This window comes from Loxodonta africana, chromosome 2 (genome assembly GCF_030014295.1).
Source record: "Loxodonta africana isolate mLoxAfr1 chromosome 2, mLoxAfr1.hap2, whole genome shotgun sequence".
Lineage (NCBI taxonomy): Eukaryota > Metazoa > Chordata > Mammalia > Proboscidea > Elephantidae > Loxodonta > Loxodonta africana.
The window spans coordinates 166,631,135-166,659,034 of NC_087343.1; the positions used below are offsets into that span (position 1 = coordinate 166,631,135).

At 47.9% G+C, this 27,900-nt stretch overlaps 1 protein-coding gene across 3 annotated transcripts; it reads right to left on the reverse strand.

The window, feature by feature from the left end:
• Window positions 1-418: 418 nt before the first annotated feature.
• SPARC (secreted protein acidic and cysteine rich) lies at window positions 419-21,397 on the reverse strand. 3 transcript variants are annotated; one of them, XM_003404613.4, is made up of 10 exons: window positions 21,284-21,397; window positions 10,750-10,820; window positions 9,286-9,348; window positions 8,600-8,687; window positions 6,559-6,680; window positions 6,053-6,173; window positions 4,235-4,368; window positions 3,645-3,793; window positions 1,244-1,392; window positions 419-584 (listed from the first exon to the last, which is right to left on the reverse strand). In XM_003404613.4, exons 2-10 carry the CDS (start codon window positions 10,804-10,806, stop codon window positions 556-558), a joined length of 912 nt encoding a protein of 303 aa, XP_003404661.1. In that variant the 5' UTR covers window positions 10,807-10,820; window positions 21,284-21,397; the 3' UTR covers window positions 419-555. The 3 variants fall into 3 exon arrangements, with proteins under 3 accessions (XP_003404661.1, XP_010590309.1, XP_010590318.1); XM_010592007.3 differs by having other exon boundaries at window positions 9,286-9,351; XM_010592016.3 differs by lacking the exon at window positions 9,286-9,348.
• Between the last annotated feature and the right edge of the window lie 6,503 nt (window positions 21,398-27,900).

Here is a 27,900-nt window from a genome sequence, read left to right on the forward strand (position 1 = left end):
AAGCAAGACTTGTTCTCTGAGGTTCTGGTTAGTGGGCTCTGCAGGGGTTCCCCCACCACTGGTTCTCTAGTCCTAGAAACATCTTTGCCAACATCACATGTCCATTGCTTCCCTTTGCCCACCTCGGGACTGTCTGGGGAGGGTCCCCCAGGCAGCCAACACCCTCAAATAAAATTAACACGAAGTCTGATTTGGTGAGTATTAGTTTCAAGCATAGAAAGAGAGAGAGTCTAAAGGTGTAATATGTATTTAAGGCAGACCTGAGCAGATCAAAATTTCCACCCATAAGCCAGCAAGACAATGGGCAATACTACAAAAGGCAAGAGAAAAATGGGGCCATTAGTGGGTGAGCAATAGGCCTTATTACAACTATGAATGTCGTGACATGGGTTACGATTTCCATTTTTAGCACCGTTAATATATTCATTTAAATCTATATTAGCACCTTGTCCCCAGGCAGAACCACAAACCATCCAAACATTTTAAACATTGGGAGAAACAGGAAGGGGAAGGTCAAAGAGAAAGAATCCGGGTACTGTGGAAGGAGGCGTGGATTTAGATGACAAGATCCTTGTCGATATCCTCTGCAAAGCAAGAAAAGTGAACAGAGTTAAGGATGAGGCCCTGTGTCAAGGAAGACATACTTTCCCAGGAATCCATGGGTCCCCACCTACCACCCACCCCCAGGACCAAGGGCCAGGTGACCAGCCCAAGGTCACACAGGAAGTCAGTGACTAACAAATCTTGGTCTCCCTGTCTCTGGTCTGTCCCCGTCTCTTATGCTGCCAAGTTATACTTCCTGTTTCCTTCTCCATGCCTGCCAGTTCCCAAAATAGTGTTTGGCACAAAAGGAGCACTAATGCTTGAGGAAGAGAAAGAGAGAGAGACAGTCGGATGGACAGAGGAAGATCAGGGAAAAAGCCCGAGAGTGACGCCCACCCAGACAGGGAGAGCAGTTAGGAGCCAAATAGGCAGAGAGAGCAGAGACAGGCAGAGAAAGACAGACTGACAGATGGAAAAAGGAAAACCAAAAGTGGACAGACACACAGAGAAAATAGAAACAGGCAGAGAGAAGACCAACGCAGAGAGAGCAGAGGCAGGTAAAGAGAGGACAGACACACAGACAAAGCAGAGAGAGAGGGAGGGCGACAACAGTCTGCCACAGGAGCAGTGCTCCTGACCAAAGCTAGGACGCCCTGACCACGGCCATGGGGCTGTTTGGACCCGTCTCTCAGGCACTCACGCTCCTTGATGCCGAAGCAGCCGGCCCACTCATCCAGGGCAATGTACTTGTCATTGTCCAGGTCACAGGTCTCAAAGAAGCGGGTGGTGCAGTGCTCCATGGGGATGAGGGGGGCACGCAGTGGGGCCAGCTCGGTGTGGGACAGGTACCTGCAGTAGAGGAGGCAGGGGAAAGGATGTTCAATGCGTGGTAAGAAGCCAGGATCCTGTGTCTACCCCAGCTCTGCCACTCATTGAGCTGCTGTGTGACTTGGAGCACAGTGATGACCCACTCTGAGCCTCAGTTTCCCCACCCATCAAAAAGGAGGAGTTGGCCACTATTTCCAATGGCCCTTCCAGTTCCGAGGCCCCTGGGCTCAGTAGCAAAGGTCTCTTGGTGTATATAATCGTTTCCTAATTGGTTGAGAGTTGGGGGCAGAGAGACTTAAAGTTACAACATGCAGCACTTCTGCTCCTGGCAGATCAAATCTGGCATGAAACAACACTGTAGGTTTTCTATGGACGTGCACTCACACAGCTGCAAATGCTTGGGAAAGGGTCTCAAAAGAAACGCACCAAAGAGTGCTGACTTCCAGGGAGGGGCTTGGGAAGGGACTGGGACTGGCAGTGAGGGCCAAAGGGAGCTCTGTTCTTCTCCATAGGGCTTTACTTTTTTTTAAATGTCATTTAATGACTGAGAGGGAGGCCCTTCTGCTCTCCCCATTGTACTCCACTCCTCTTCTCCCTGCTGGCCTTGGGCTCCAAAGCACATGTTTTATTTTTTTCCTTGTTCTCCAGAGCCCCCAAGCAGCTGTCTCCAAAACACTCTTCCCCAAGGAGTTCCACAGAACAATGTGACCCCAATTTTCTCTCTAACCTCCAAACCCCCAGCCCCACCCAACTCATGGGAGAAATTGGACAATGTTTGAACTGGAAGGACACCCCCTGCCCCTTCATTGTACTGGTGGGAAAACTGAGGCCCAGGCAGGCCCAAGAACTCAGGCAAGGCCACACCGCAGCTCTGGGACAGGAAGAGGAAGAACCTGGATCCCCTAGCCTGGGATGGAGCACTTTCCCAGAGGCACAGTCCTTGCAGCCCATCTGGAAACGTTCCTCCCAGGCCCCTTTGCTGCGGTGGGAGCCAGTTGTTCAGCCTGAGCTCCAGATGTTCCTCTGTGACTTCACAGCAAGTGACTCAGCTGGATCCCAGCCATGGACACAGCCTGGGAGAGAAGCAGCTGGGAGCTTCCCAGAGCTCAGGAGACCCCAGCCACTCAGGTTCACTGTCAGGGTGGACAGGGTCCAGGCACATGGGCTGGACAAAGAGCAAGGGGTACACACGCACAGAGGAGCTTCCCTGGGCCCAGCCTTGCTCTCCAGGCATGGGAGCAGGGCCACCCTCTTCTCCCCACCCTCCTCACAGAACACATAGCAAAAGAGGCCTAGAAGGCAGTAACAGGGGCAGGCCCCTGCCCAGCCCCAGATGGAGCAAGCCACCTCCTGCACCCTCCTGGAGCCTTTTAAATTTTTTCCTTTAATTGTGAACAGATCCTGTGATCAGATCATCACATGCAATGTGAGCTCCATGGGGGCAGGGACCCTGTCTGTTCTGATTACTGTTAAATCCCCTATTAAATAATGCTGGGCTTTTGTTCAGGAGGCATTGAGGTTATGTGAATGGTGATAGAATGATTTGAAAAAGGACAGTGAGAATGATAGCACAACTTGAAGAATGTCATCAGTGTTAGTGACCTGTACATATAGAAATTGTTGTTATAGATATTTTCACAAAAAAAATTTATTTTTTTTAAATGTTGAGCCCAAATAGACACTGAATAAATGTTTGTGGACTGGCTACCTGAGTATTGTGCAGAGCAGTTACACAGCACTTCTTAATTCATTTGGACAAGGTACAAGAGCCCTAAAATCAAAGGCTTTCAATGTGGATGGGATTGACCCCATGACTTTTTTAAGAACGTCCAGGGTCAATAGTTGGGCTGAGTCTCAGGGTGGGGCTCAGACACTGCAGACTTCCAGCCCCTTTCAGAGGCCTGCAGCCTCCGCCTCAGCCCCTGCCACCCCTTGGAGTCTGGCATTCCCTCCTAACTCCTCTTCCCCAGCTAAAAGAAACCTATACCCCAGGACTCTCAGCACAAAGGAAGGATTTTCAGTTTACTCCATCTTCTGCCTCTTCTGGCATAATGAATGAGTGTCTTATCACCTCTGCATCCCTTCACCGGATGCCAGTTCCCTCCTGTTCCCACCCCTAGACAAACTGTGGGCTCCAGGGCTGGGAGCAGCAGAGGCTGCTAGAAGGTTTCTGGTCCATATCTAGTGTACCAACCAGCCCTGACCCATGACTGGGTCCATTCCAGGGCCAACCCAAGCCAGACCCCTGTGGTCCCTGAGGGCCTGGGTCTTACCCATCAATGGGGTGCTGGTCCAGCTGGCCGAACTGCCAGTGCACAGGGAAGATGTACATGTTGTAGTTCTTCTCAAAGTCTCGGGCCAGCAGCTCCACCGGGTGGTCTCCAGCCTCCAGGCGCTTCTCATTCTCATGGATCTTCTTCACCTGTGGAAACAGAGACACTGTAATAAAGGGTCCAGGGAGACTGTCCAGGCCAGTCAGGGCCCCGCCTACCTCTGGTAGGAGGCCAGAGCTGGTAGAAATTAGCCAAGACCAAGGCTCAAGATGAGGAGGAAGAAAGCAGCAGAGATGGGGATCTTTCACAAAAGTGGAAGCCTGGGATGATCTGGGTGGAGTGTACCCTAGAATTTCTCAAAAGGTGCTCCACAGGGCTGGTGTTGTTATTGTTAGTTGCCACCAAGTTAGCTCCAATTCATAGGCATTTTATGTATAACAGAATGAAACATTGTCTGCTCTGGGTAGAGATGTGGACTTACAGTGGGAGCCTAGTTTTAGGAACTGTGGATCCAAGCCAGTCCAAGGCCAAAGAGCAGACCAGCTCAGGGCCAGGCTGGCACCCTGATGGGCTCCAAAGAGACCACTTACTTTCAGCTTCTGCTTCTCAGTCAGAAGGTTGTTGTTCTCATCCCTTTCATACAGGGTGACCAGAACGTTCTTGAGCCAGTCACGCATGCGCAGAGGGAATTCGGTCAGCTCAGAGTCCAGGCAGGGGGGGATGTCTAGGGTTTGAAACAACAGTGGTCAGCACAGACCCTGACCCTCCCTGCCTGAGGGGCCACATGCTTCCTGGAGCGCTCTCCCTACCCCTGCCTTTCTCCTCTAACCACTTCCATCCATGTCCTTGGCAAAGCTGCCTCATTTCTCTGTACACACAACGAACGAAGGAGGTTGTGCGAGGAAAAACACTCTGAAACGGAAAAGCGGAAAGGCGTGTCTGCTGCTCTCTTGACCTTAATCTAATTATCTGGGAGAAAATGGTTCCCCTCCAAGTCAGCTGCCTCTGCAGCTGCTGGACCTGGCACTTTTCGGTCATGGACCCCACCTGTGATCCTAACAGAGGCCAGGAGGCCCCATGCTGCTCATGTCAACTGCTGGAAGGTGTTTGATGCTGGGAGGCTGAGAAACAGCATCTATCCACAGGCCCAGCTTAATGGCTGGGTCAGGAGAAGAATGCTTCGCCAGCAGAATTTCCTTAGAGATAAGGATTCCTTCCATCCTGGTCTTTGGAACTTAGAATCCTACCTTGTCAGAGCTGGAATTTTCATCTAGGTCCACTCTTATTGGATAGATGTGGACACTGAGGTCAGAGTGGAGGAGGGGCTTGCTCGAGGTCACATAACAGAGCCTCATCCAGCACCCAGGGCAAGTGGTTGCTGGGGGCTCAGGGGTTTATTCTTCCCTCATTCTTGGACCTATAGAAAGCCTCTTTGTGGGTTTGGACCACTACACCCTAGACCTCCAGCTGGGGAGTGGAAGAGAACACCTGTGATGGATACACTAGAAGTTGGGGTGAGCGGGCAATATGCCCAAAGGGCAGCAAAAGCCACTCAGTAAAAGCTCCTCGGAACAATCCTTAGTCTCACTGCCCAAGAATTTCCACCAACATTTCCTCCCCCTACCCTCTCTTTCTCCAGGACTTTGCTTTCTCATTTCACATCCTGGGCCCCACAATTGAAAGGGTGCGACTGACCACAAGGAGAGCCCTGTTTTCCCCTTCACTTTTCTGTACCTGCACATCTAAGGCAGGTGAGTGGCTCTCCCCAGTGCCATCTGGTGCCAGAATGTACCAGACACACAATGTTTGAGTGTTCTCTTGGAAGGGCAGATATGGCCTTGGCTGACAGGGAGGCCGTCAACACTGAACAAGGCACCTGGGCCTCTGAATCTGCATCTAGGATCACTAATAAAGGACCAGACAACATCCTGGTGTTCCTTCCCCCAAACACCTGACTCCCAGGTTTCTAGAAGAGGGTGGTCAGTCAGGTCTTAAGAGGGCAGATAGAACATAGAGAAGTAAAAAGGCTGAAGGTAAGACAATACTGAGTAACAGGGGCTAAAAAGACTTGAATAGGCATGTCCCTATTTTAAAATACTTTGAAAACACTGCACGCCCAAGTAAAACATCATTAGAGAAAAGAAATGCAGTTGTCTTAAGAGGCTAGCTAGAGGCTCCAAAAATCCTTCCTTCTCTTGTGCCACAGTTGCTCTGTCCCTCCTCAGAAGATGTCACCAACTCATAGGTGAGACAAAGCTGCTGATGAATAATCATCTTATTTTATAAATAAGAATGCTGAGGCTCAGAAAAAGGAAGATATTTGCTCAAGGTCACAGAGAACTAGCATCTGTGCCAGTTGAGTACACTGTCTCTGATGGAAGGCTGGAAGGGCCCAAGGGAAGACTCACATTTGCAAGGTCCAATGTAGTCCAGGTGGAGTTTGTGACCCTTCTTGGTGCCCTCCAGGGTGCACTTTGTGGCAAAGAAGTGGCAGGAAGAGTCGAAGGTCTTGTTATCATTGCTGCACACCTGGTGGCAAAGCACAGAGCACCTCCTCCTTCATTCCGAGTCCACCTTCAGCCTGACTCCAGACCCACATTTTCAGACTCGATACATTGTTAAGCTGCTCCCACATGCAGAAAGCCCCTACCTCAGTGTCCATGGGGCTGATGTCAGGCATCAGGCTTGGAACCTAGTAGTGCCGAATAAATTCTCGCTGGCTACTGGCACAATCCAGGGCTAGGCAGAGCCTTGCCTCTGACTCACCGCTACTTTCTTGCTATGACTAGATCTAGAGAGGGGACTTCCGAAACTGGAGCTACCTTATAGAACCACCAAGCCAACAGTTTTCTGGACAGACACTCTTGTGCTCTAAAGGGCTCAATCCCGGAGTCCTCTGCCCCTTAGCACTTACCTTCTCAAACTCGCCAATGGGGGCAGGGCAGCTGGTGGGGTCCTGGCACACGCACATGGGGGTGTTGTTCTCATCCAGCTCGCATACCTTGCCGTGTTTGCAGTGGTGGTTCTGACAAGGATCTGGTAGGTGCAGGGACCCAGAGTTAGTGCCACTTGAGCTACCACGTCCACCCAACTCAGTCAAGACCAATCCCTGGGCAGACGGTGCTGCTGGGCTGTGACCCCCACCCTGGGCGCTAGGCAGCCCTAAGTCTTCTCTGCTCTTTTGTTGAGCCTAGCACTCTGCATTTGGGAAGCAGTTGGCTCAGCCTGGGTGTTAGAAGTTCAACCTGATGTCAGGATCAGACACAGATTTTGAGGCTAGAGGCTCAGTCTGGGACCCAGAAACACTGGATGCCCTATGGCTGCCACGAGGATTGAAGCAACCTTTGTGCTCCCAGCTCTCCAATCATAAAAACAAACCAGTTGCTGTCGAGTTGACTCCAACTCATGGTGACCCTACGTGTGTCAGAGTAGAACTGTATTCCATAGGGTTTTCAATGCCCGATTTTTTTGAAATAGATCACCAGGGCTTTCTCCCCAGGTGACTCTGAGTGGACTCAAACCACCAACTTTTCAAGTAGCAGCCAAGCGTGTTAGCCATTGCACCACCCAGAGACTGATCAATCATGGTGAGGTGTTTCTGGATTCTAGAACAGACTTTCTAGAGTGACTTGGAAGTTCAGCTGTTGTCATGAGCCAGGAGGTTGTACGGCCCAACAGAACAGACTCAAGAGGCTATAAAGGAAAAGGGAGAAGGGCCCTGAGGCCCACAATGAACAATAAGGTCAGGCTGTGTCTGGTAAACACCGGAAAAAGTGGGCGTGGAGGGAAGGAACATGATTCTGCGCTCGGCTAGATCCAAACACCCGTGATTCCCCTCAGGATGGGAGTTTAACTTAGCCTTTTCCTCCTGATGCTTTATTTTGGGTATTTTAGTCATCCTTTATTGGATGCCTCCTCAACCAGGCCAAGCTGCACTCACACGCTCACAGGTTTTCTGTCATAATCCTTCCAACAACCCTAAGGGCTAGGGTCTACCATCTTCATTATTATTCCCCTGTTAAAACCAGTTGCCACCGAGTAGACTGCAACTCCTGGCGACCCGATGTGTGTCAAGTAGAACTGTGCTCCACAGAGTTTTCAATGGCTGATTTTTCAGAAGTAGATCTCCAGCCCTTTTTTATGCAGCGCCTCTGGGTGGACTTGGACCTCCAAACTTTCAGTTAGCACCCAAGCGCATTAACTGTTTGCACCACCCAGGGGCTCCATTTCATGCTAGAGATGAGGAAGTTGAGGCTCAGAGGGGCTAAGTGAGCTGTCCAAGGCCGCTTGCATAAGGACTGAAAAAGCCTAGATTCAAATCTTGGTTGGCCTGCCTCCAAAGTCCACGTGCTTAACTCCTTGGTATGATATCTTTCTACACTGTGGACTGGAGGCAGCAGCATGGTGAGCTGAAGCCAGAGGCCCCGGGTCATTCTCTACCCCTGGCACTAATTCTCTGGGTAACATTACATGAGTTGTGTCAAGTTTCTGGGTCTCATTTCCTCAGAGCTGTGTGAAAATGAAATAAGCTGATGAGTGGGAAAGCACTTGATATTCTCAGGTCTGCTTCCATGTGGGCATTGGGCTGGGGCAGAGGCCATCAGGAACCTCACTGACCGGACATGACTGGTGACCTCAGTGAGAATGTGAAACCCAACTTTGAAATCAGGAAAAAGAACTGTGAGGGAGAAGGTTATTCCCTGCTGGGGAACTTCCCTTCCTGCCCCTCATAGCATGCATGGTCTGACTATAAATAAATCTTTCCCAGATTCCAGAGTACTGAGTGCCAGAGAATATTCCCAACCTTCATCAAAGCCATTTACCCTCCACAACCACTGAGGTTCCCACCCTGCATTTCCTTGGGAAGGAATACCACGTAGGCCTGTCCCCATGCCCTAGGCCTCGGCAGAAGAGGGCCAAGACTGGATGTGCCAAGTCATGGGAAAGGGACGTACTTTCAGCCACCACCTCCTCCTCAGTTTCCTCAGCACCTTCATCAAATTCTCCTACTTCCACCTGGACAGGATTGGCTCCCACAGGTACCTGAGGTGGAGACAGAAGAAGAAAGAGTAGAACGAATCTCACCCCATCCTGAACCTAGAAGAAAGGGGTGGAGACTAGACGGGGACAGAGAACAAATATCTTGCCTGGAGCTTCAGGTACCCACAAAGGGATAAGGAAAAGTGGGCTGGGCCAGGTCAGCACAAATGGCAGGGTCTAGGATTTAGATTTAACTTATAGACTCACTTTGTTTTGTATATTTTGCTGAGATGCCTCACAGGCCCCAGGGGTGTTAGGGCAAGAGGGAGTACTAAGCCTTCCACCCCTGCCAGTCACACCTGAGCAGCGCTTTTTGATCTGGCTCATGGATGGGGAGACTATGGGTGGTCATGTAAACAGCTTAAAAATAAAACATTTCAAAATCATGACTTCATACTCTGGAGTTCCACTGAAATTTGGGAAGCACTCAGGGCAGTGTTGGGATTTGAGGGGTGCACAGGGTTTACATGTGTGCTTGCGTGCACATGGGAAGGGGACAACTGCCCCATTCTGGCAACAAGACTCATAGAACCTGTCTGGGTTCCCCAGGCAATGGTGTGAACAGGGAGGGGCTAGAGGTCTGTGGTCTCCACCCACATACCTCAGCCACCTCAGCCACGGTTTCCTCCACCACCTCTGTCTCATCAGGCAGGGCCTCCTGCTGCTGCTGGAAAGAGAAAATGGGGTACAGAGAGGTCAGGGCCAAGTCCAGCTTCATCACTGACATCCATCTGACCTGGAGAGCAGCTGATGGGGAGATGACAAGGCCAGGCCTCAGGGGCTGCCGTGGTAGAGCAGAGGGCATAGGAGAAGCCAAACATGGGGTCCCACAGACACCGAAGCAATACCCTTTTATGTATCTTATATCTGGGGCTTCCAGCTAATATTTAGCTTGAAAATACATTTTCCTTGCTTTGAAATCTTATAAAGTCTGAAAACCACTGATCCAGAACAACTCCCTTCATTTTGGGGAAAAAAAAAAAACCAAGACCCAGAGTGGGATGGACACTGTGAACTTTAACAGATAAGTCATTATCTTCCCCACAAGTGTGATCGTATTATTATCATTATTATTTTTATTCTTTTTTTTTTTTGGTGGGGGGCGCAATTCCTCCAAAAAAGGGGTAGCAAGAGGTAAGATAAAATAGAATATAGCTTTGAGGCCCATAGGTAGCTAGGGCTGCTTCTAAAATTCATGCCAACTTTGCCAAATTTTTTGCCAAAATCTATCAATCTAATCAAGACTGCCAGGGCCTACCATCACTCACACACCCCCTTCAGTAAAGACAGATTGAAAGAAACTGCTCTTTCTGACTGCCCCCCATTTCCTCCTCCTTCATCTAGAACGTGGTATCTTCCATGTTCAGCTTTGGATAACCACTCCGGGGCCTCAGCGTGCAATTCTTGGAGGGACTGTCTGTCAATCAAGGTTCCGCATCCTCCCCTGGCCAAGAAGAAGGCTCAGGACCCAAGCTCAGCCAGAATGGCTCTTTCTGGATTTTCAAACCTTCTCTTGGCACATTTTCGCAAGACGTGGAAACTGTTACAGCTAATCCATTCAGATGCCTCCCAGATCCTGAATCTGTATTTTTTTCAGTCCCCCAGGCCTTGGATACTATAGTATATCTCTGTATCTTCCCCCCTCTTATTTTCTCAGATTGAGTTTTTGCTTGTAATCAAGTAACACTCACTGATTTGGAAAATAAACCCTCTCTCTCTCTGTGGCTTGACTCCCACACCAGCAGTCTTCTACCTCTGCCTGAATATTTCAAATGACAAAGAACTTGCTTCTTTCTGAGTCAGAGCTGGGGAGCTATATCCAGCTGGGGAGCTCTGATTCGTAGAAAGTTTGTGTTCACGTTACACAGAAATCTGTCTTCTCTAGAAACTTTACCCAGTGGTTCTCATCCCAATTTCTCCTGAGCTAAGGAAAAAAAAAAAAAGACGACCAACTCAAGATCTGGATGTCCCTGTCCCCTCTAAGCATCTAAGGCTGGCAAGGTCAGAAGTCCTGGAGCTGATGGGAAGAGGTAAGACCAAGAAGATATGATCTTTAGTTACTTACAGGTACTGCTAAGGCCCTCCCGGCCAGGCAAAGGATGAAGAAGATCCAGGCCCTCATGGTGCTGGGGAACTCTGTGGGGAGGAAAGAGACTGAGATTTCAGTGCGTGGGGATTTCTTGATGGAGAGTTCCTTCTGAGGCTGAATTCTTATGATATGTACGGTAATTTTAGAAGGTGCATGGAACAGCATTAAATGACAATGGAAGGCAGAAAGTTGCTTCCATTCAATTCTCTTTCAACACTGATTCTGTGAGAAGTCTCAATGTGGCATTAAGATGTCTTTAGCACCCCTGTGGGGTGGGGAACCCTTGTGTAGTGATTAAGAGCTATGGCTGCTAACCAAAAGGTCGGCAGTTCAAATCCACCAGGTGCTTCTTGGAAACTCTGTAGGACAGTTCTCCCCTGTCCTATAGGGTCACTATGAGTCAGAATTGACTCGACAGCAGCAGGTTTTTTTTTTTTTTTAACACCCATCTATCTCCCTTTTTAACAAAGAAAAAGCAAGCCTCTGACAGCCAGCCTCCAAGGAAACTATATCCAGCTGGAATTCAATAAAGCTGTTTTGTTTTCTTTGTGTTTGTTTTTACAGTTTCCTTCTATTGGCAGCATATGGACACAGATTTTTCCATTTATGGTAATGACAGAAAGTCTCCTTTGTCTATACATTTATTCAAGTTTTTAAAGCGACTCAATGACGTGGTTGTCTCATGAGCCAAGTTTGAGCAATGCCAAGCCAGGCCATCTTCAAGGACCCTTCAATCCCCAATGTTCTAGGATTCTTTTTTTCCTATATACCCCAAACTCTCCTCTCCTTCCCACCCTCTCTGTAATGGGAGAAGTTAATAGAAACTGCTTGCCAATTTGAGACAATGAGAGCTCCATTCTAAAACAAAGAATAATAATCTTGGAGTGTGGCCAGTGGAAGCTTGAATGTGGCCACTTTTTCCTCCTTTCTACCCAGAAGGGACAGTATTTCTCTGGATCATCTAGGGAAGCTCTATCCAAATGCTTGCATGGGTTGCATGTTATCTTCTCTTTCTAATTCAGAGCTAAAGAATATTAGCTGAGATCTAGAAAATTCCCCTGCTCTGGTTACTGCTAAGACCCAACCTCTAGACTCTAATAAAATAACTTATGATTGTAAGGGAACCTGGAGCAGAGTCTTCTCTGATGTTTCAATACCAAAATGCCATCCCTAACGATGGATATATAGGGAGAACATTTTATTTCTTGTTCTAACTAAACGGACTTCATTTCCAAAGAAGTGGCTTTAGAAAGTTCCTTCTTATACTAATCTAAACTTGCCTCCCTTAAACTCCTAGTCTACCCTGATCCACACAGGACAAGCCTACTCCTTTTTGCCCCAAAACAGCCTTTCACCCACAGGGAGCACTGGCCATGTCCCTCCCCTCTGCCCCCTTTGTCCCATCAAACTTCCTTATCAGGCTCATCACCCCTAATTTCTTCTAACACCTCTCAAGTGGCCAAGCACCTTGGTGGGCAGTACCCTGGCATCATAGAAAAAACACTTGACTTGGAATTAAACACTAGGATTCTTGTTCTGCCCCAATACCATCTTGCTGTGGGATTTTGAGTAAGTCCTTTACCTCTCTAGTCCTTGCTTACTCCACCCATTAATTGAGAAGGTTAGACTAGGTAAACTTTGCGGTCTCCTCCTGAGTGGTAATTGGGCCCCTAAAGCATCCTTAAAACAGAACAGGCGCATTTGGCCTTGGTACATGTCATCACCTCTGGTATCACCATCATTACTTAGATTGCGGTAGTTGGGTATCAGGAAGGGGCAGAGGAAGAGAAGACTTCATAACTGTTTTTTTGGCTCAAATAGACTCAAAACCTCACCCCCTATTTCATGTAGTCTGCATGAAATAAAACAGGAATTTAAAGAACTTGGCATTGCTTAACAATGGCCCCAGTAGAGTCCAGTCATCCCTTTCCAGGCAGTTTCTGGAATGTTCCTCCCTCTCACAGTTATATGCTTGTTCCCCAGGTTTAGAGGAGGAAAAATCTTCCATCTTACTTTCTCATTTGGAAAACTCAAACTAAACAATCCCTGCACATGGCTTTGGACGACTGGACCAGGACAGAAAGCATCAATGAAGGACTTGTCTGAGATTTTCTAAACTTGAAGGGCCAACATGAGACTGGTAGCTAGAACAAATAAAAGTCACCCTGTCTGGGCTTTCAGAGAAGCCATGTCATTGAGAAATAACCAGCCAACTTGAAGGGCCAACATGAGACTGGTAGCTAGAACAAATAAAAGTCACTCTGTCTGGGCTTTCAGAGAAGCCATGTCATTGAGAAATAACCAGCCAGAACCGGAAATTTAATAAACCAACGTTTAGACCAACGTTTCCTGAGTCTGTGTGTGTCCCTTTCCTGGGCAAATGAACCACATGCCCTTCTTTGTCCAGGGAGAGGTTTTGTCAGCTCTTCAATCTGTCCTCCTCACCATCTTCCTGCACTCCTTCCTCAGTGGCATACTCACCCCCTCTGCCATTCCCATCCCTGGTGGTGCAGCCAGAAGGAAAAAATAATTACTTAAATCTTACAGTGTTTCTAAAGCACTTTCCCATATATACTCCCCTTTGGAGCCTCCTGGAGTCTCTGGGTGGCACAAACAGTCAAGTACTTGGCTACTAATCAATAATTTGGTGGTTCAAATACACCCAGAGATGCCTCAGAAGAAAGGCCTGGCAATGTACTTCCCAAAGATCACAGCCATTGAAAATTCTATGGAGCTCAGCTCTACTCCGCAACACATGGGGTTGCCATGAGTTGGAATCAACTCAGTGGCAACTGGATTGGTCTGGAGCCTTCTAACAACAGTAGCAGGGTAGGCAGACAGGTATGGAAGGGTTATTAGTCCCACTTTCCCATGAAGAGTCTGAAGTTGAGAGCGAGGAAGTACGTGCCCAAAGTCATCCAACATTCCCATTCCATGTTGACAAACCTCCCTTCTCATGGAGTTGGGATGAGCCTAAGACAGATGATGCTCAGAGTCTGGGCTACGGGTTGGGGAGAAACACAAGCATAGGAGTATTAAGAACACAAAATCCTGAAGGAGTATTTTCCAAATTTTGGGTTCTGCCGAGCGGCTGGTGCTATATTCCCAATCCCAGGACACTTTCCCTCCTGATATTGAGAAAGGAGGGAAGGGGAGCAGCTGGTCTCTTCCTAGATGCACAGGAACAATCTCTGTGCACCCATGAGGTCCCTCTCTGAGGTTCTCTAAAAACCACCGGTCAAGAGGCCAGCGGTCCACCCTGCAAAGAGAGTGGTGTGCAGCAGTAACTCCGGCAGGGCCAAACCCTGCCCTCGGAACTTATCAACTGTGCACACACCCTTCGCTAATCAAGTCCAGGGCTAGCATGCCCATTGAAATATAAACACATTTTAGAGCAGACCCTTCCTACTCAGTTGGCAAAATTGTATTAAGTGAAACCTCCCCATTTGTTTCTCTTTAGTTAACTATTTGTGAGATGCATGCATTTTTTCTTTTCAACATGTTTTCATAACCCAGCATCCCACTGGGGGCTCAAAGCATGTCTTTCTGCCCTATGGTACAGATGGGAAGACTGAGGCTCAGTCAGAGAAGAAATTTGCCCCTAGCCCCAGAGAGTGAGCGGCAGGGCCATTCCACCATTGGTGTGTTCTCCACCACGGGATCCTGAGTATGCTGTTTCCCTTGGCAGCCACTGTCTCCTAGGTGGTCGCCTGAATGGTGCTCAGTTGTGCTGTGAACCGGCCGAGGTGCTGGGAGGAAAAGGAGCCCAGGCGGGGGTAGGGAAGCAGCAGGTCTATTTCCCTTGGCTCAGTGGCCATCGAATGCAGACATCCCCGCCCCGCTTCACTGCCACCTCCTCCTGTTCCGTTCCGTACATCCAGTCCCTTCCTTTTGCCTTTATTTGCTCTGGAGGCTGCTGAAAACCCGTCTTTGGCTGCCAACAGGACCCGAAGCTGAGGTCACTTTTCTCTCTTAGGAAAGACTCTGAGCATGGAAAAGTACAGCAGGCCCCTCAGTTCATCTCCTTTAAAACCTGAAGGGCCTCCTTAGGGCTCTCCCTGGATGCTGAAAAGTCGCAGAATGTCACAACTGGAAGGAAATTGCAGAATTATAGAATTTTAGACTGTGGGTCTCAGGATCAGAGATTCTTAGAATGCGAAGCACAATCTGAGTTGCAATCTTCAGATTTCATTTGAGTAGAAAGAGCATACATCTGGGGCAATGCAGTTCAATAGAACTTTCTGAGATGATGGAAATGTTCCATCTGCACTGCCCAATACGGTAGCAACTAACCACATGATGTTACTGAGCACTAGAAATGTCGCTAGTGCATATGAAGAGCTGAATTTTAAATTTTATTTTCTTGTGGCTACTGGTTACCACATCAGACAGAATAGTTGTAAACTTTTACAGAGGCAGTATAGCATAAAGGTAAGATTATGGGCTCTGGAGCCAAAAAGGACAGGTTCAAGTCCCGGCTCTGCCACTTATCAATTGTTTGGAAGAGCATCTTGAAATCTAAGGATCCCAAAATCTCCATCCCCGTCTCCCAGTGCAAGAATCTCAGCTTTCTCACTCTAGGCCCAGGGAGAAAGGGGTGTTTAGGGCAAAATAAAGGAGACATTGCTCTTTTTGGTCCAGAGGACACAGTGACGAAGGCCAGGCCCCCAGCTGCTCTCTCACTGGGCTGCTGACGCAAACTGAGTGTCCCACTCCCACTGTTTGGCTTAGAGACAAAGGTTTTCAAAAACACGCACTCCTGGTAAACAAGCCCAAAGTGAGGAAAACAAGTCCAGAGGCTAATAAAGGAGCCCATGAGCCAGTCCCAGCAGGAGCCGGGACTTGGAAGGAGGGTGGGCAGGCTCCATGGAGGTTGGGGCTGAGTCTGGCCAGAGAGGCGGCACTGCCCTGCTGGCATGGCCACACTGGCACTCCTGCTCACACCCAGGGGTCGGCCACAGCCACTCAGAGGTGGCCTCATGACATGGAAGTCAGGAGTTCTGAAATCAAGTCTTAGCAACGTGGATCCCAGCTCGCTGCACAAACTTGGGGAACTCTCTTCTATGGCCCAGGGCTAGCCTACCCCTGCCTTGCTCTTCAAGGAGGAGGTGTTCGAATTTATATAAACTAGAAAATCCTTTCTGTCATTGAAGTCTGTAGAATTCCAATATTTAAAACAGTGAAAATCCTTTTGCATTTGTTGAAACATACGAACTTATTATTATATACTCAACAGATAAGCTTAAAAAAAAAAAGTCAGAAAAAGTAGATCTGAGATGGGAGCTGGGAGTCCTATACACTCTGATACCCCTGACACAGCTCTGAGGATCCCTAGGTTCTCCCAGGAACATAGTTTGGAAACACTTGGGCAAGGTGCTCCCTAGGGCTTTCAGCTCTGACTTTCTGGGTCAAGTCAGGCAGAAGCCTTTTAGAGTATCACTTCTCCCAGCTAGCCCCTTGACTTCCTGTTTCCACTTTCAATACTTCTTGTTGGAAAGGAAGAAGCTAGGGGAAACTTTGAAGGTGTGGGTTGTCAAGCCTAGGAATGGAGAGGTTCCGGGGAAACTCAGAGGTGGCTCCAGAGTTTGAAGCTGGAATCATCCTGACTGAGATTTCATAAATGCATCTAAGATGCCACGTTACACCCTAAGTATGAGAGGCTCTGGGTGGAGCTCAGGCTCTTCTCCTTGGCTCCCTCTAGGGGCCATTGCTGCATCAGGGATGACCACAAATGTAGGGGATGAGAAATAACATCAAAGTCCAGGCTGTCACATCTGGAAAGGCCTAAGAGATGCCAAAGATAGCAAAATTTTTATGCCTCCATCTGCCCTTACTGTGCATGTGACAGACATTACTAATCGATCATATGACCTTTTCCCCCAGAGTCCAGGGGTGGCTTCGTAATGCTAAACACAGTTCTTCTGGCAGTCACTACCAATGGACTGGTGTTAGCAAACCACGTGAAAACTCTTTGCCATGCCTCTTATTTTACAGATAGAGAAATTGAGGCTCAGAGAGGGAAAATAACTCATTCAAGGTCACACAGCAAGCTGGTGTCTAAGCCAAACTTCCAAACGTTCATCTTTTTTAAAAATCTGATCAGTCTGGAATCTTAATGTCATGTCTAACACAAAACGAGACCAAGGGATCCTGAAACGAGAGGACCCTGAAAGAACAAAGCTCTAGCGAGTGTTGGTGTCTCCATCTGCATTTTCCGGCATTTCCCCAACAGACCTCAAGCTCTGTGGCTTGCTGGGTGAGGACAGAGCTAATTTCCTGTCGAAGACATCTACTCCAGGATGAGAAGGAGGCTGCTTTTCTAAATAATTCTGTCCAGTCACACTTGCTGTCCCTGGCCCTGCTCAGCCCAGGAAGCCCTAGGTTCAGCGTTGGGGTTAGGGAGAGAGATGGGAAGATCAAACCCAGGCTCTGTGCTGTAGAGAAACAGTAGCTTCATTAACCCCCAGGATGGGCTGGAAGCTCAGCTCCAGATTTTCCCTCCCTCCTTTTAAGACAGAGATAGTCAGGGAGGCAGCCAGCAGAAGTAAATAAGCAGCCACCTAATAGATCCTGTGATCTTTGGGCTTACTGACAAAGCCATGTGGGCTAGGATAGGCCATCGTAGGAGAGAAATGACAGCTCATTAGTTATTATCCACAGGGCTGGTAGCCTATAGAGGGAGGTGCGTGTATGTGACTCCACACTGATCACATTAAAAAAAAAAAAAAAAAACAAGTGAGCATCTAGAAGTTTGGCTCAGACTCAGCTTACTGTGTGACTTTGAGCAGGTCAGGTCCCTCTCTGATCCTCAATTTCCCTGTGAAATATAATGGGTGGTCTGTTAGTGTGTCTGTTACACGCCTGTCTCCTTGTGATGATCTATAAGTATGTCTGACTGGGCATACCTGTGTGTGCTACAAATGGCAGTTTGTGTTTGCACTTTTGACTATGTGTATCAGTTATGTACAACGGTGAGAACCTCTGTGTGGCACTGAGTACGTGTCTGGGTGTGGAAACCTGACTCAGCAACTGTCTTGGCCTATGTACGTGAGGACAGTGTTGGCATATGCATCAAAATATGTACCTGGAACTTGCCTATGTCTGTAGGTCAAGGTATGGCTCAGGGAGAGGCATGTGAATGGATGGCTTTCTGTGCCTGCACATGTGTTGAGGCATTTATTTTTAGCTGTGCTTGTGGGGCACCTGTTGGCAAAATCAGTGTTTATACTCTGTACCCCTGTGGGTTTCAGTCTGTCCCTGTTTTTCTATCTAAATAACCTCAAAAGCCAAATATTCCACCATTTACCTCAAATTCTCAGTTCTTTCCTCCACCATGCTGACCATTTACAGTTTATTTTCAGCAAGGAAAGCTGCTTTAGTGAATAGCAAACCCCAACCAAGGTATTTGTTGACCAGTCTCTGCTGTTAGTAAAGATTTTAGCAAGATTGTTACGCAACACGGCGGTATAGTGGTTAAAGCGCTCAGCTGCTAACCGAAGGTTCTGTCTGAATCCACCAGCAGCTCCACAGGGAAAAAGATGTGGCAGCCTGCTTCCATAAATGTTTACAGCCTTGGAAACCCTATGGGGCAGTTCTACTCCGTCCTAGAGGGTCAGTATGAGTCAGAATCAACCCAGCAGCAGAGGGTTTGGGTTTTTATGTTTGTTATGCAACCGAAGATCTCAGAGCCCCTCCTCCCTGTTTGTCAACTGAGGAGAGTGAAAAGGGATAAAAACACACTAGCTATTGCTTCTAGTTAAGGCAGCATCTGGGATTTAGATTTACAAATCTTCAGAGCTGAAAGGGTGCCTGGAATCCATCTAGTTTAGAGCCTTCTTTTAACAGATTGGGAAACCCAGGCCCAGAGAGCACCTTCCTCAGTGTCCACACTGTGAGTTAGAGCCCCCTTCAGCTGGCACCCTTGGCCAATGCTCTTTCAACACTGGAGGACACAACGTTCTTGTGAAATACACTAAAACAAAACCCATTGCCCTTGAGTTGATTCCGACTCATAGCAACCCTGCAGAACAGAGTAGAATTGCCCCCAAGGAGCGGCTGGTGGATTCAAACCGCCAAACTTCTGGTTAGCTGCCAAGCTTCTAATCAAAAATTCCCAAATCAAACTGAATTTAAACAATAATATATTTTTTAAATATGCCTGCCTTTCAGCACTTTTAGGAAATCAAACTGCTTATACTAACCCCAAGATGATGGGCCTGCCAGAGAAAAAAACCTGGAAACGATGTCACCAACTCTTTTGGTGTCATAAGCTATCAGTTCTAAACACCCATCACTTGGGCATCTTGCCACAGCTTTACAAAGTGCTTCCCTGTACGTTATTCCCATTTCATCCACACAATATTGCTTTGAGCTGATTGCTTTTATTGCTCTTTAACCTATGAGGAAACTGAGGCTCAGAAAAGAGAAGCAATTAGTTCAAGGTCAAATGGCACCTTCTAGGCAGTGATGGAACTAAAACCCAGGTCTTCAAACACTCTGTCTGGGGACTGATCACAGCCCCACAGCAGCCCTGGGATCCCAGGAGATCAGAAGGGCAGTGCCTAGAGTTTGGTGTTGCCCTTGTATTCAGGGGCAGAGTGGAGTGGGGAGACATTCAGACTGAGGCTGATGTTCTCTGAGTGTTCCCAGAGCCCCCTCCCAACCAGCAGGCGGAGACCCTGAAAAAAAGGTTACCGTGGCAACCCACATTCCTCTGAGCCTGAGTCATTCCTCTGAGTCGTGGCAGGGAAGAGCCTTTTGGTGGGTGGGACTTGGAGAAAGTTTCAAAAGTTGATTCCTCCTCCAGGACCCCTCCCTTCCTCCCTTCCATGTCTTCCTCCCCACCCCACCCCCCTTGCTCCAGTCTTTGTCGATGTGGCAGCTGATGGCTGGGAGTTAACTCTTTCCCCCACCCCCAACCACTCCCATTTCAAAAGTTTTCACCTTCCTGCAAGCCCCCACTCTGCCACATTGCATCTACCACATCACGTCCACTGCCCATTTTGGGGTTAGTGTATCCCTTTGAGACTATTTATGGTTGAAAGCTGTGACCTTTAGCCCTGTCTCTCTCTCTTGCGCGCACACACGCACACACACACTCACACACGACTGTGCAGACAATCTTAAGGGGCTTGCTGACGACTTGAAGCCCCTTTGAAGGCCAGTCTGTGGATTTCAGTTTAGGAGACCTCCCTGTGAACATTTCCGAGGAGATCAGGCACCAGGGACACCATCAAGCCCAGCCCTCTTACTTTACAGATAGGGTGGCTAAGTGCAGAGGAGACACTTACCTAGGTTCACACACAAAATGCCTTAAACCTGGGATCTGCCCAGCAGCCTGATTTCTTCTCACTACATCACCAACACTTACAGTGTACAGAAATTTAACCCTAGAGGGTTGCAGGTGAAAACATTTTCTCCATTACAAGAATGCTGTCCTTTCCTGAAGAAAATGTGTGCCTCTCTGTCCTCTCTTGAACAGTGCCCCCTTCCCCCTTGGCGTCCTTCAGGACACTTGCGAAGTCCACCATCAACTGGTCAGTGGCGTTAACCAGGGTGAGGAAAGGAAGACCTAGCCCCCTAACAGGCTGGATACCAGCCCAGTGCAGGGTTTGAACTTCTCAAATGGGTGAGGTGCGGGAAGGTTGCCCTGGAAGCTTCTCTGCCTTGCCTTGCCTTCCCTCCTCCCCCCCCCTTTTTTAGCACACCCTCCACTGCACCCCGTTTCCCATAGGACCTAGAGCTTTGGTGGGGTGATATCTGATGTCTGGATTCTTCAGATCTGGATACACTAAGTGCTACCTCTGGTGAGTACCTGTGTTTACCATCCCAGGGAGCCCAGGATGGGAGCAATGCTTAACACAAGCCTGACTAATGGTGCGGTGCCGTATCAGGCCTAATGGCACCTGAGTGTATATGTGTCGGGGGAGGGGGAGTAGCATGGGAGGGGGCAGACAGAAACAGGAGCCATCCCAGAGGTGGTGAGTAAAAGGTGAAACCTTTCCCCTTTGCCTTTGATAGATCAACTTATCATTTGTGCAAAGCCCCTTTTGGAAAACAGAGCCCTTGACCAAGAACCAAGTCTAGGAAGTTTCTTCTGGAATAAGGAGTAGGACAGACTCTGGCTGGCAGCCAGTCTGTGCCGCAGCTGTGACCAGATCAGATTCCCAGAATGGGTGAGGCTGCCACATTTGCGAAGGGAGCAAAGAGGACAGGCAGGCAACCTCTGAAACAAGGGACAGAGTGAGAGAGAGAATACTCTCCAAAGACGCAATGTAATTATTTTCTGCAAACCTGAAAGGGAGACTCAGCCTTCTGAAATGCAATAGGCAGTGGGTCCGGGGACCCTGTCCTTAAGGGGAGCGGTGGTAGAGCCCCCAGGATATGCACACTCCCCAGTCCCTGACCTCCGGACACAGCTCCCCTCCATTGCACAAGAGCTGGAGGAGTGGACGAGGGTGTAGGGTTGATGCGACTACAGAAGGGAAAGGCAGGGCAGGGTCGCGCATACCTCAGTGGCAGGAAGGCGGCAGGCAGAGCGCTCTCCGGGCAGTCTGAAGGTCTGCAGGAATGTGAAGGGGTTTAGAGCCAGGCAACAGGAAACCAGTCAGAGCTCTGGGCTGGGTCTATCTCCCCCTCCACCCCGCAGTCCCTCCTCCTCCTCTGTCTCCTCCTTCACCCTGCCTCCCCCTTCTCCCCGCAGCCAAAGCTGTCTCTGTCTTTCATTTCTTTCTTCCTCTCAGTTTTTTTTTCTCATTGCGGTGGGCTGTCCAGACTCCCCAACTCCGCCTACCTCATCTGTTCTGGGGCTGCTGCCTAAGCAGACTCACAGAATGCCAGGGATGGAAGGGCCATAGGAATTATCTAGAACAGCCTCCTCGTTGTTCAGAGGGGAACTAAGGCTTAGAGAGAGCAAGGGATCCCCCACGCCCCCCACCCCCAGGGCCAGAGTCAGGGTTTACGACCAGTGGCCTTTACAAGAGCCTTGCCTAATATCAGGCCATGCTGAAGGGGGGCAAAGCAACTCAAGGGGTTTGTAGGGATTTATCTATGACAAAGACCAAGGCCAGGCCTCGCCTTCTGTACAGACAAGTCATATGGTGGCACAATTGTTGGTGATTTGCAGTGTGGTTTCATAAGAAAATGCAAAACACTGTAACTCTTTCTGCACTCTAATAGATACATAGGGATTAGACTTCTAGCTGGGGGACCTGTGTCATCAGTATAGAACAGGTACAGTGATTGGTGATATTGCTATCATCATAGTAGTAACAATAGCCAATGTTTTGTCGTTGTTGAGTCGGCTCTGACTAACGTAGAGCAGAATGAAATGTGCCTGGTCCTGTGCCGTCCTCATGATCGCTGGCATGCTTGAGTCCATTGTTGCCTTCCAACCAAGGGGGGTCATCTTCCAGCACTATACAGGTGCTCTCATTCATAGAAGTGGACAAACTATAAGGCTTATCCCAGGGGTTCAGAGGAGTGAGAGAGCTCTTTTGGCTAGATCAGGAAAAGAAGGCCTCCTCGAAGAGATGAGCCTTAAGATGGAATTGGGTTTGAATAACATGGGAAGGGAGAAGGCAGAAAAACATTCTATGATAAGCTTCTACATAACTATCTCCTGTTTCTCATGCCATCCTCTCCTTCTATCGCTCTTCTTGCTCACTCTGCTCCAGCCACACCGGCCTCCTTTCAGTTCCACAGCTACCCCAAAGTTACTCCCACCCCAGGGCCTTTGCACTTGCTTTTACCTCTTCCAGGGACACCCCTCCACCTGAATTTCCTGTGCCCGGATCTTTCTCATCCTTCAGGTCTCTATCCTAATGTCACCTCCTCAGAGAGATCCGCCCTGTGACCACCAACTTGAATCAGTCTCCTTGCCTCTCTCCCAGGCAGAGTTCATCCTTTTACGCTGTTTTATCACCTTCATAACCCTGCCCTTCTCAGAAATGATTTGCCTCCACCACCAGATGGAAGCTCCATGAGAGCACGGGCTTCATGTGTCTCATTTACTGCAGGGTTCAAATGCCTGGAACAGTGCTTAACACAGAGTTAGCTCTCAATCAGTGTTTGTTTCAGTGAATAAATGGACCTCTGTTTACCCATCTGAAAACTAAGAGGGTTGTCTTTTAATAGCTTTCTAGCCTGGAACAATGCTTACCACTGGTCTTCAAGAGGTCCTTGAACCTCCTGAAGTTAAATGTAAATGTTTGAGTGTCTGTGTTTTTCTGCAAAGGTCCATGGCTTCCATCAGGCTTCTCAAAGAGGTCAGTAGTCCAAGAAGTCTTCTATAGATTATTCCCAAGTCTTCTCCTTGGTCCAAAAGCCAGGAACTGATGTTCTGCCTCAGCTGTTCAACACAGGGTACTGGCTGAGTCCCAGGTATCTGTTTGCCATCTGGACATACGTATATTTTTATAGGATTGGTTGCTATAGCTCCCAGGAATCATGAGGACTAAAATTAACTTCAATTTTTTGTTTTCTTCATAAACTAAGATGATGGTTTTATGAGGATGAGCCAATGGAACCATCCACAGTCTTTGGCAGGGGTTCCCATGTGGCTTTTGGATCAGGAATTGGAAAGCTGATTGGGGTTAGGCTGAATCTCTAAGGGCAGAAATCTCATTCTGAGGTCACCCCTGGGCCCCTGTGGGAAGACTCTGAGCCAGAAGCCCTCAGAGAAGGAAAACTTGACAGATTTTATATCCAGGGATAAGAGCATCCTAGGGGAGCAGGAGCCTTTGAAGCAAGGACGACTCTGGCTTGGCAAGGGAGACCACTAGAGCTAAAGCTGGTCCTCCTGATACCACCAAGGGTTTTATAGGAAGGTAGAGAAGCACACATAGGGCCAGGTGTGGCAGACCTGGGTGCGAGGCCCTGCTCTGCCACTGAGTGATTTGGGGCTCATCCCTACCCCCATCAGAGCTTCACCTTTTTCATTTGTAAAATGGTTTGGACAGCATAATCATAGTAATATGAACCAGCGTTTATTATTAAACATCTAGTATGTGCCAAGTAGGTCACTGGGTGGTGCAAACAGTTTGCAATCGACTACTAACATAAAAAAAAGGGTGGCAGTTCAAACCCAACTAGCAGCACTGCAAAAGAAAGCCCTGACGATTTGCTTCCATAAAGATTACAGCCAAGAAAACTCTGTGGAGCTACTTTATAACATATGAAGTCACCATGAATGGGAACTGACTTGAGGGCAAGGGGTGTTTTTTGTTTTTAATGCGCTGAGCACTGAGCTAAGCACTTTGCATGTATTTTCTGATTTGATCCTTGGGAAGTAGGTATTGTCATTGTCCTCATTTTATAGATGTGGAAAATGAAGCTTGGATAAAGAATTTGCCCAAGTTCATATACTAAGTACATGGTAGATGGGAATTCAAACCCAGGTTTAAAGGACACCAGAGCCAATGCTTAGCCACTCCACTCCACTCCGCCCCACTATGTTCCCCTTCGGCTCTGACATTTGAGGACTTGAGACTGCACAGCTACTTGGCATTCCATTCCTTAATCAAGTAGATTGCTGATTCAGCATCAGGTTGATTAGCTTTCCACCTTGTAAAATGAAGAGTCAATCTATGAGGGTCCCTTCTGCCTGCCCACCACCCCTCCAGTCACTCTCTAACTCTGCTGTCTGAGGCATCCAACCACTTTCCCTTGAGTCTGCTCTTCCCAACCTAGCACCACAGCCATAGACTTAGAACTCAAGAATGCTGTATTGCCCCATGGCTTGGGAATGTCGCCATATGCGTGACACCTAGGCTTTCTACACCTTCCAGAACATCAGCTACCCTGTTCATTCATTCCTTCATTCAACCAGTACTTATCGTACTTTGCATCAGACACTGGGGATATAGCAATAAGTAGGTCAAAGACTCTGTCTTCATGCAATTTACAATCTAGTTGGTGGAAGAACACAATAAACGAGTTCCAAGTTTTGATACGTTCTGTAAACAAGATGAACAGAGTGACATGAGAGAGTAAGAGGGGGCCACCTCAGTTAGGGTTGTCGGGGAGGTCTTCTGGAGGAGACAAAATTCAAGGAAATTGTTGAACGATAAAAAGCAGACAGTGAGATGAACTGGAGAAAGAATATTCCAAGCTAGGGGAGAATAAGTACCACAGTCCTGAGTTGGGAGAATCTGGCTTATTCAAGTAACTGAATGTATGGCTAGAACTATCCATTAGAGGATTTTATCCTCCTCCTCCTGCTTTTCTTCCTTTTCTCCTTCCTTTTCCTCTTCTTTATTCTTACTGCTTTTTATACAGTTTTACCTTTCCAAAGTACTTCCTCCTTTGCTATCTCAGTGAATAAGTAGTACTGTGAAGAGTCAGGGTAGGTATTAGAATCGATATTGTTCAAAGATATGGAGAAACTGAGTCCCCAATTACCCGACGGAGTGGGGTGTCAAAACCTTGTCTCCTGGCCTCTGGCTCTGAGCTGGATTCTTGGCCCCATAGAGAACCTCCAGAGCCTCTGTCACCTGAACCGACGGACCATCTCTGGGAGCTGGACTGGGGCCAGGTGGGCAGCCAGAGTCCCAGTGCATGGGCAGGAACACCTGGAGAGAGCAACAGGTTTGAACTCTAGAAATGAATTAGGGAGGCTCTGTAGATTTGGCTTCCAGAGAAAAGAAAAGCAACCAAGCAGAAAGTTGAATAAATCAGTCAGGGCCAAGAAGCATCCCCTAAGGCCTTGTACAGCAGTGTCAGGATCTCTGTGGTTGAAATCTCCAGGCCATAAGGCCTAAGAGTAGCCTTGCAGGAAGAAGACTCAATGAATTTTGCATGTAGGGGACTTGAGGGTCTGTGGGGGGAGCAGATCCCACTGAAACAATTATGACTCTGAACTGGGAAGAAAAGCAATAATATCCAATGTTTACTGAGCAGACACTGGGCAAAGCGCTTTACTTCTATTACCTCATTTACCGGTAATCTCCACATCAGCCCTGTGAGGTAGGCACAATTATCATTACCATTCGTATAGATGAGGAAACAAAGACTCAGAGATTTTATAAACTCATAATAACTCACTCAAGGTTGCAACTGTGGTGAAGCCAGAAATCCACACAAGTAGCTCATCTCTAGGCCCCGCACTCTCCATCACTGCCTATGTCCAGTTCCTGGCCAAGGCTGCCTCCCTTCCCCCATCTGTTCCAAGCCCACCCACCCTTGAAGCTCAGATTGAATTCCTCCTGTTGGTTCAAAGATTAGAGACCATAAGGTCCTTAGGTCCTATTCAGTCCCACATACTCCTTATATAACTGGCGAAATTGAGACTCATAGAGTCCGAGGTCACAGGGTAGACAGCTAGGGCCTGGGCCCTGATCTCCCAGTTACAGACCCAGGCTGAGCCTATCTCTGGCCTACTCCAAGTCTTTGGAAGCAGGGACTGGGTGGGCTGACCCTTTTGGTTTGAGGATTATGTATTAAAATGCTCAAAAGCAGCTTGTGTGTGTCTGGCTCAAAGTCAAGTTTGCCAAGCTGAAAAGGCCCGGGTGCATTGGAGACTGACTCAGCCCTTTGCCTTGATACTGTATCATTCCCCACACAGACCCTCCCATTGGCCATCAGGCACAAAGCCCTCATTGTCATCAAGCCCTAAGTCTCCTGGGCAGAGTGGCCACTGACCAGGGCAAGGCCAAACAGAGGAGGAAGAAATTCAACTTCAGCACCTCCTCCTCCTCACTGGCTACACTCCTAGCAAGCAGCTTAAGAATTTTTCCTGCAGCTTTTTAAATTTCACAAAGGACTTTTATTCCCATAATCTTATTTGAGTGTCATATTCAATCTATAAGATAGATAAGTCATGCTTTGCTAAGCAAATTTTGAGCTTGAAGAGAAAGATACTCCTGTGAAGTTCAGGGACTTGCCCAAGGTCACATGCTGGTCTCCAGAGGACATGAAATGAAAACCCCAAATTCTTCAGGACGCCTTCCGCTACACCAACTGCCTTCACCTAGTTTTCCAGTGAGAGTTTGCTGAGGCATCTCCTTCTCACAGAAACTGCTTGCCACCCTCCTCCACGGAGGTGACAAATGGTTAACAATGCGTTAGCTGCACTTTCTCACTTTAACACAAACCCATCCAAGAAGAAGTGTTAATCTGAGTTCTGATTTTGGTTCTGCCCTTAGAAGGACCTGTTTTCTAAGGTCTTGCTTACTGTCTTCCTTAAGCAGCTCACTTTCCCTCTCCGAGCCTCAGTTTCATTATCTATACAATGGGTATGATTATAATTGGTACAAAGTCTGCGTAAGATTCAAGTGAATGTGGGTTTTAGAGAGTCAGCAAATAGAGAGGTTAAGAGGCCCAGCTTTGGAATCACATCTCTGGACCTAGATCCTCGGGGAAGTTATTTAACTCCAGGAAATTTGGGGCATGTTATTTAACCTCCAGGAGCCCTGGTTGTGCAGTGGTTAAGAGATTAGGCTGCTAACCAAAAGGTCAGCAGTTCAAATCCACCACCTACTCCTTGGAAACCTTATGGGGCAGTTCTACTCTGTCCTACAGGGTTGCTATGAGTCAAAATCAACTCAATGGCAACAGGTTTGTTTTGTTTTTTGTTTTTATTTATTTATTTAGGTATTTAACCTCCAGCTTTAGCTTCCTCGGGTGTAAAATGTAAAACCTCCCACTTTATGAAGCTCTTGTGAGGATTCAATGAAGTAATAAAATACATGTGATGTATTTGGCTTATATCCTTATATCCTGAACACTCAATATATGTTAGCTATCTTATGATTTGGTCATCTAACATTTCCCAAAGTACGTTCTACAGAAGATTAGCTCTAAACCATATTCTAGAGAAAAAAAAAAAAAAAAAGAGGGTGGGACTCCTGGGGTCAAATGAGTCTGGGAAATGTCACATTCACCACCTTCCTCATTGGGATTCCTGAAGCATATTGGAACGTAGAGGCTCTAAAAATTTCTGCAGAAAAGACCTGTTTAACTCTGTTTAACACATCACAGAGCCATGTTTTTCATGAACTTCTAGATGTATCCCACAGAACTTGTGTTTCATGAAAAACTCTTTGGAAAATGTTTATTTGGTCTAATATCCTTGTTTTAAGAAGAAACTGAGGCCCAGACAAGTTAAATGACTTGCCCAGGGTCACCCAG

Bases quoted from the DNA above. Each gene is read 5' to 3' on its own strand.
- SPARC (XM_010592007.3), bottom strand. From the start codon at position 10,806: ATGAGGGCCTGGATCTTCTTCATCCTTTGCCTGGCCGGGAGGGCCTTA. The intron at 4,369-6,052 runs GTGAGTCTTCCC...TTCAAACCCTAG, and splicing joins CTACATTGGACCTTGCAAAT to ACATCCCCCCCTGCCTGGAC. The intron at 3,794-4,234 runs GTAAGTGGTCTC...CTGTTTCCACAG, and splicing joins CTGAGAAGCAGAAGCTGAAA to GTGAAGAAGATCCATGAGAA.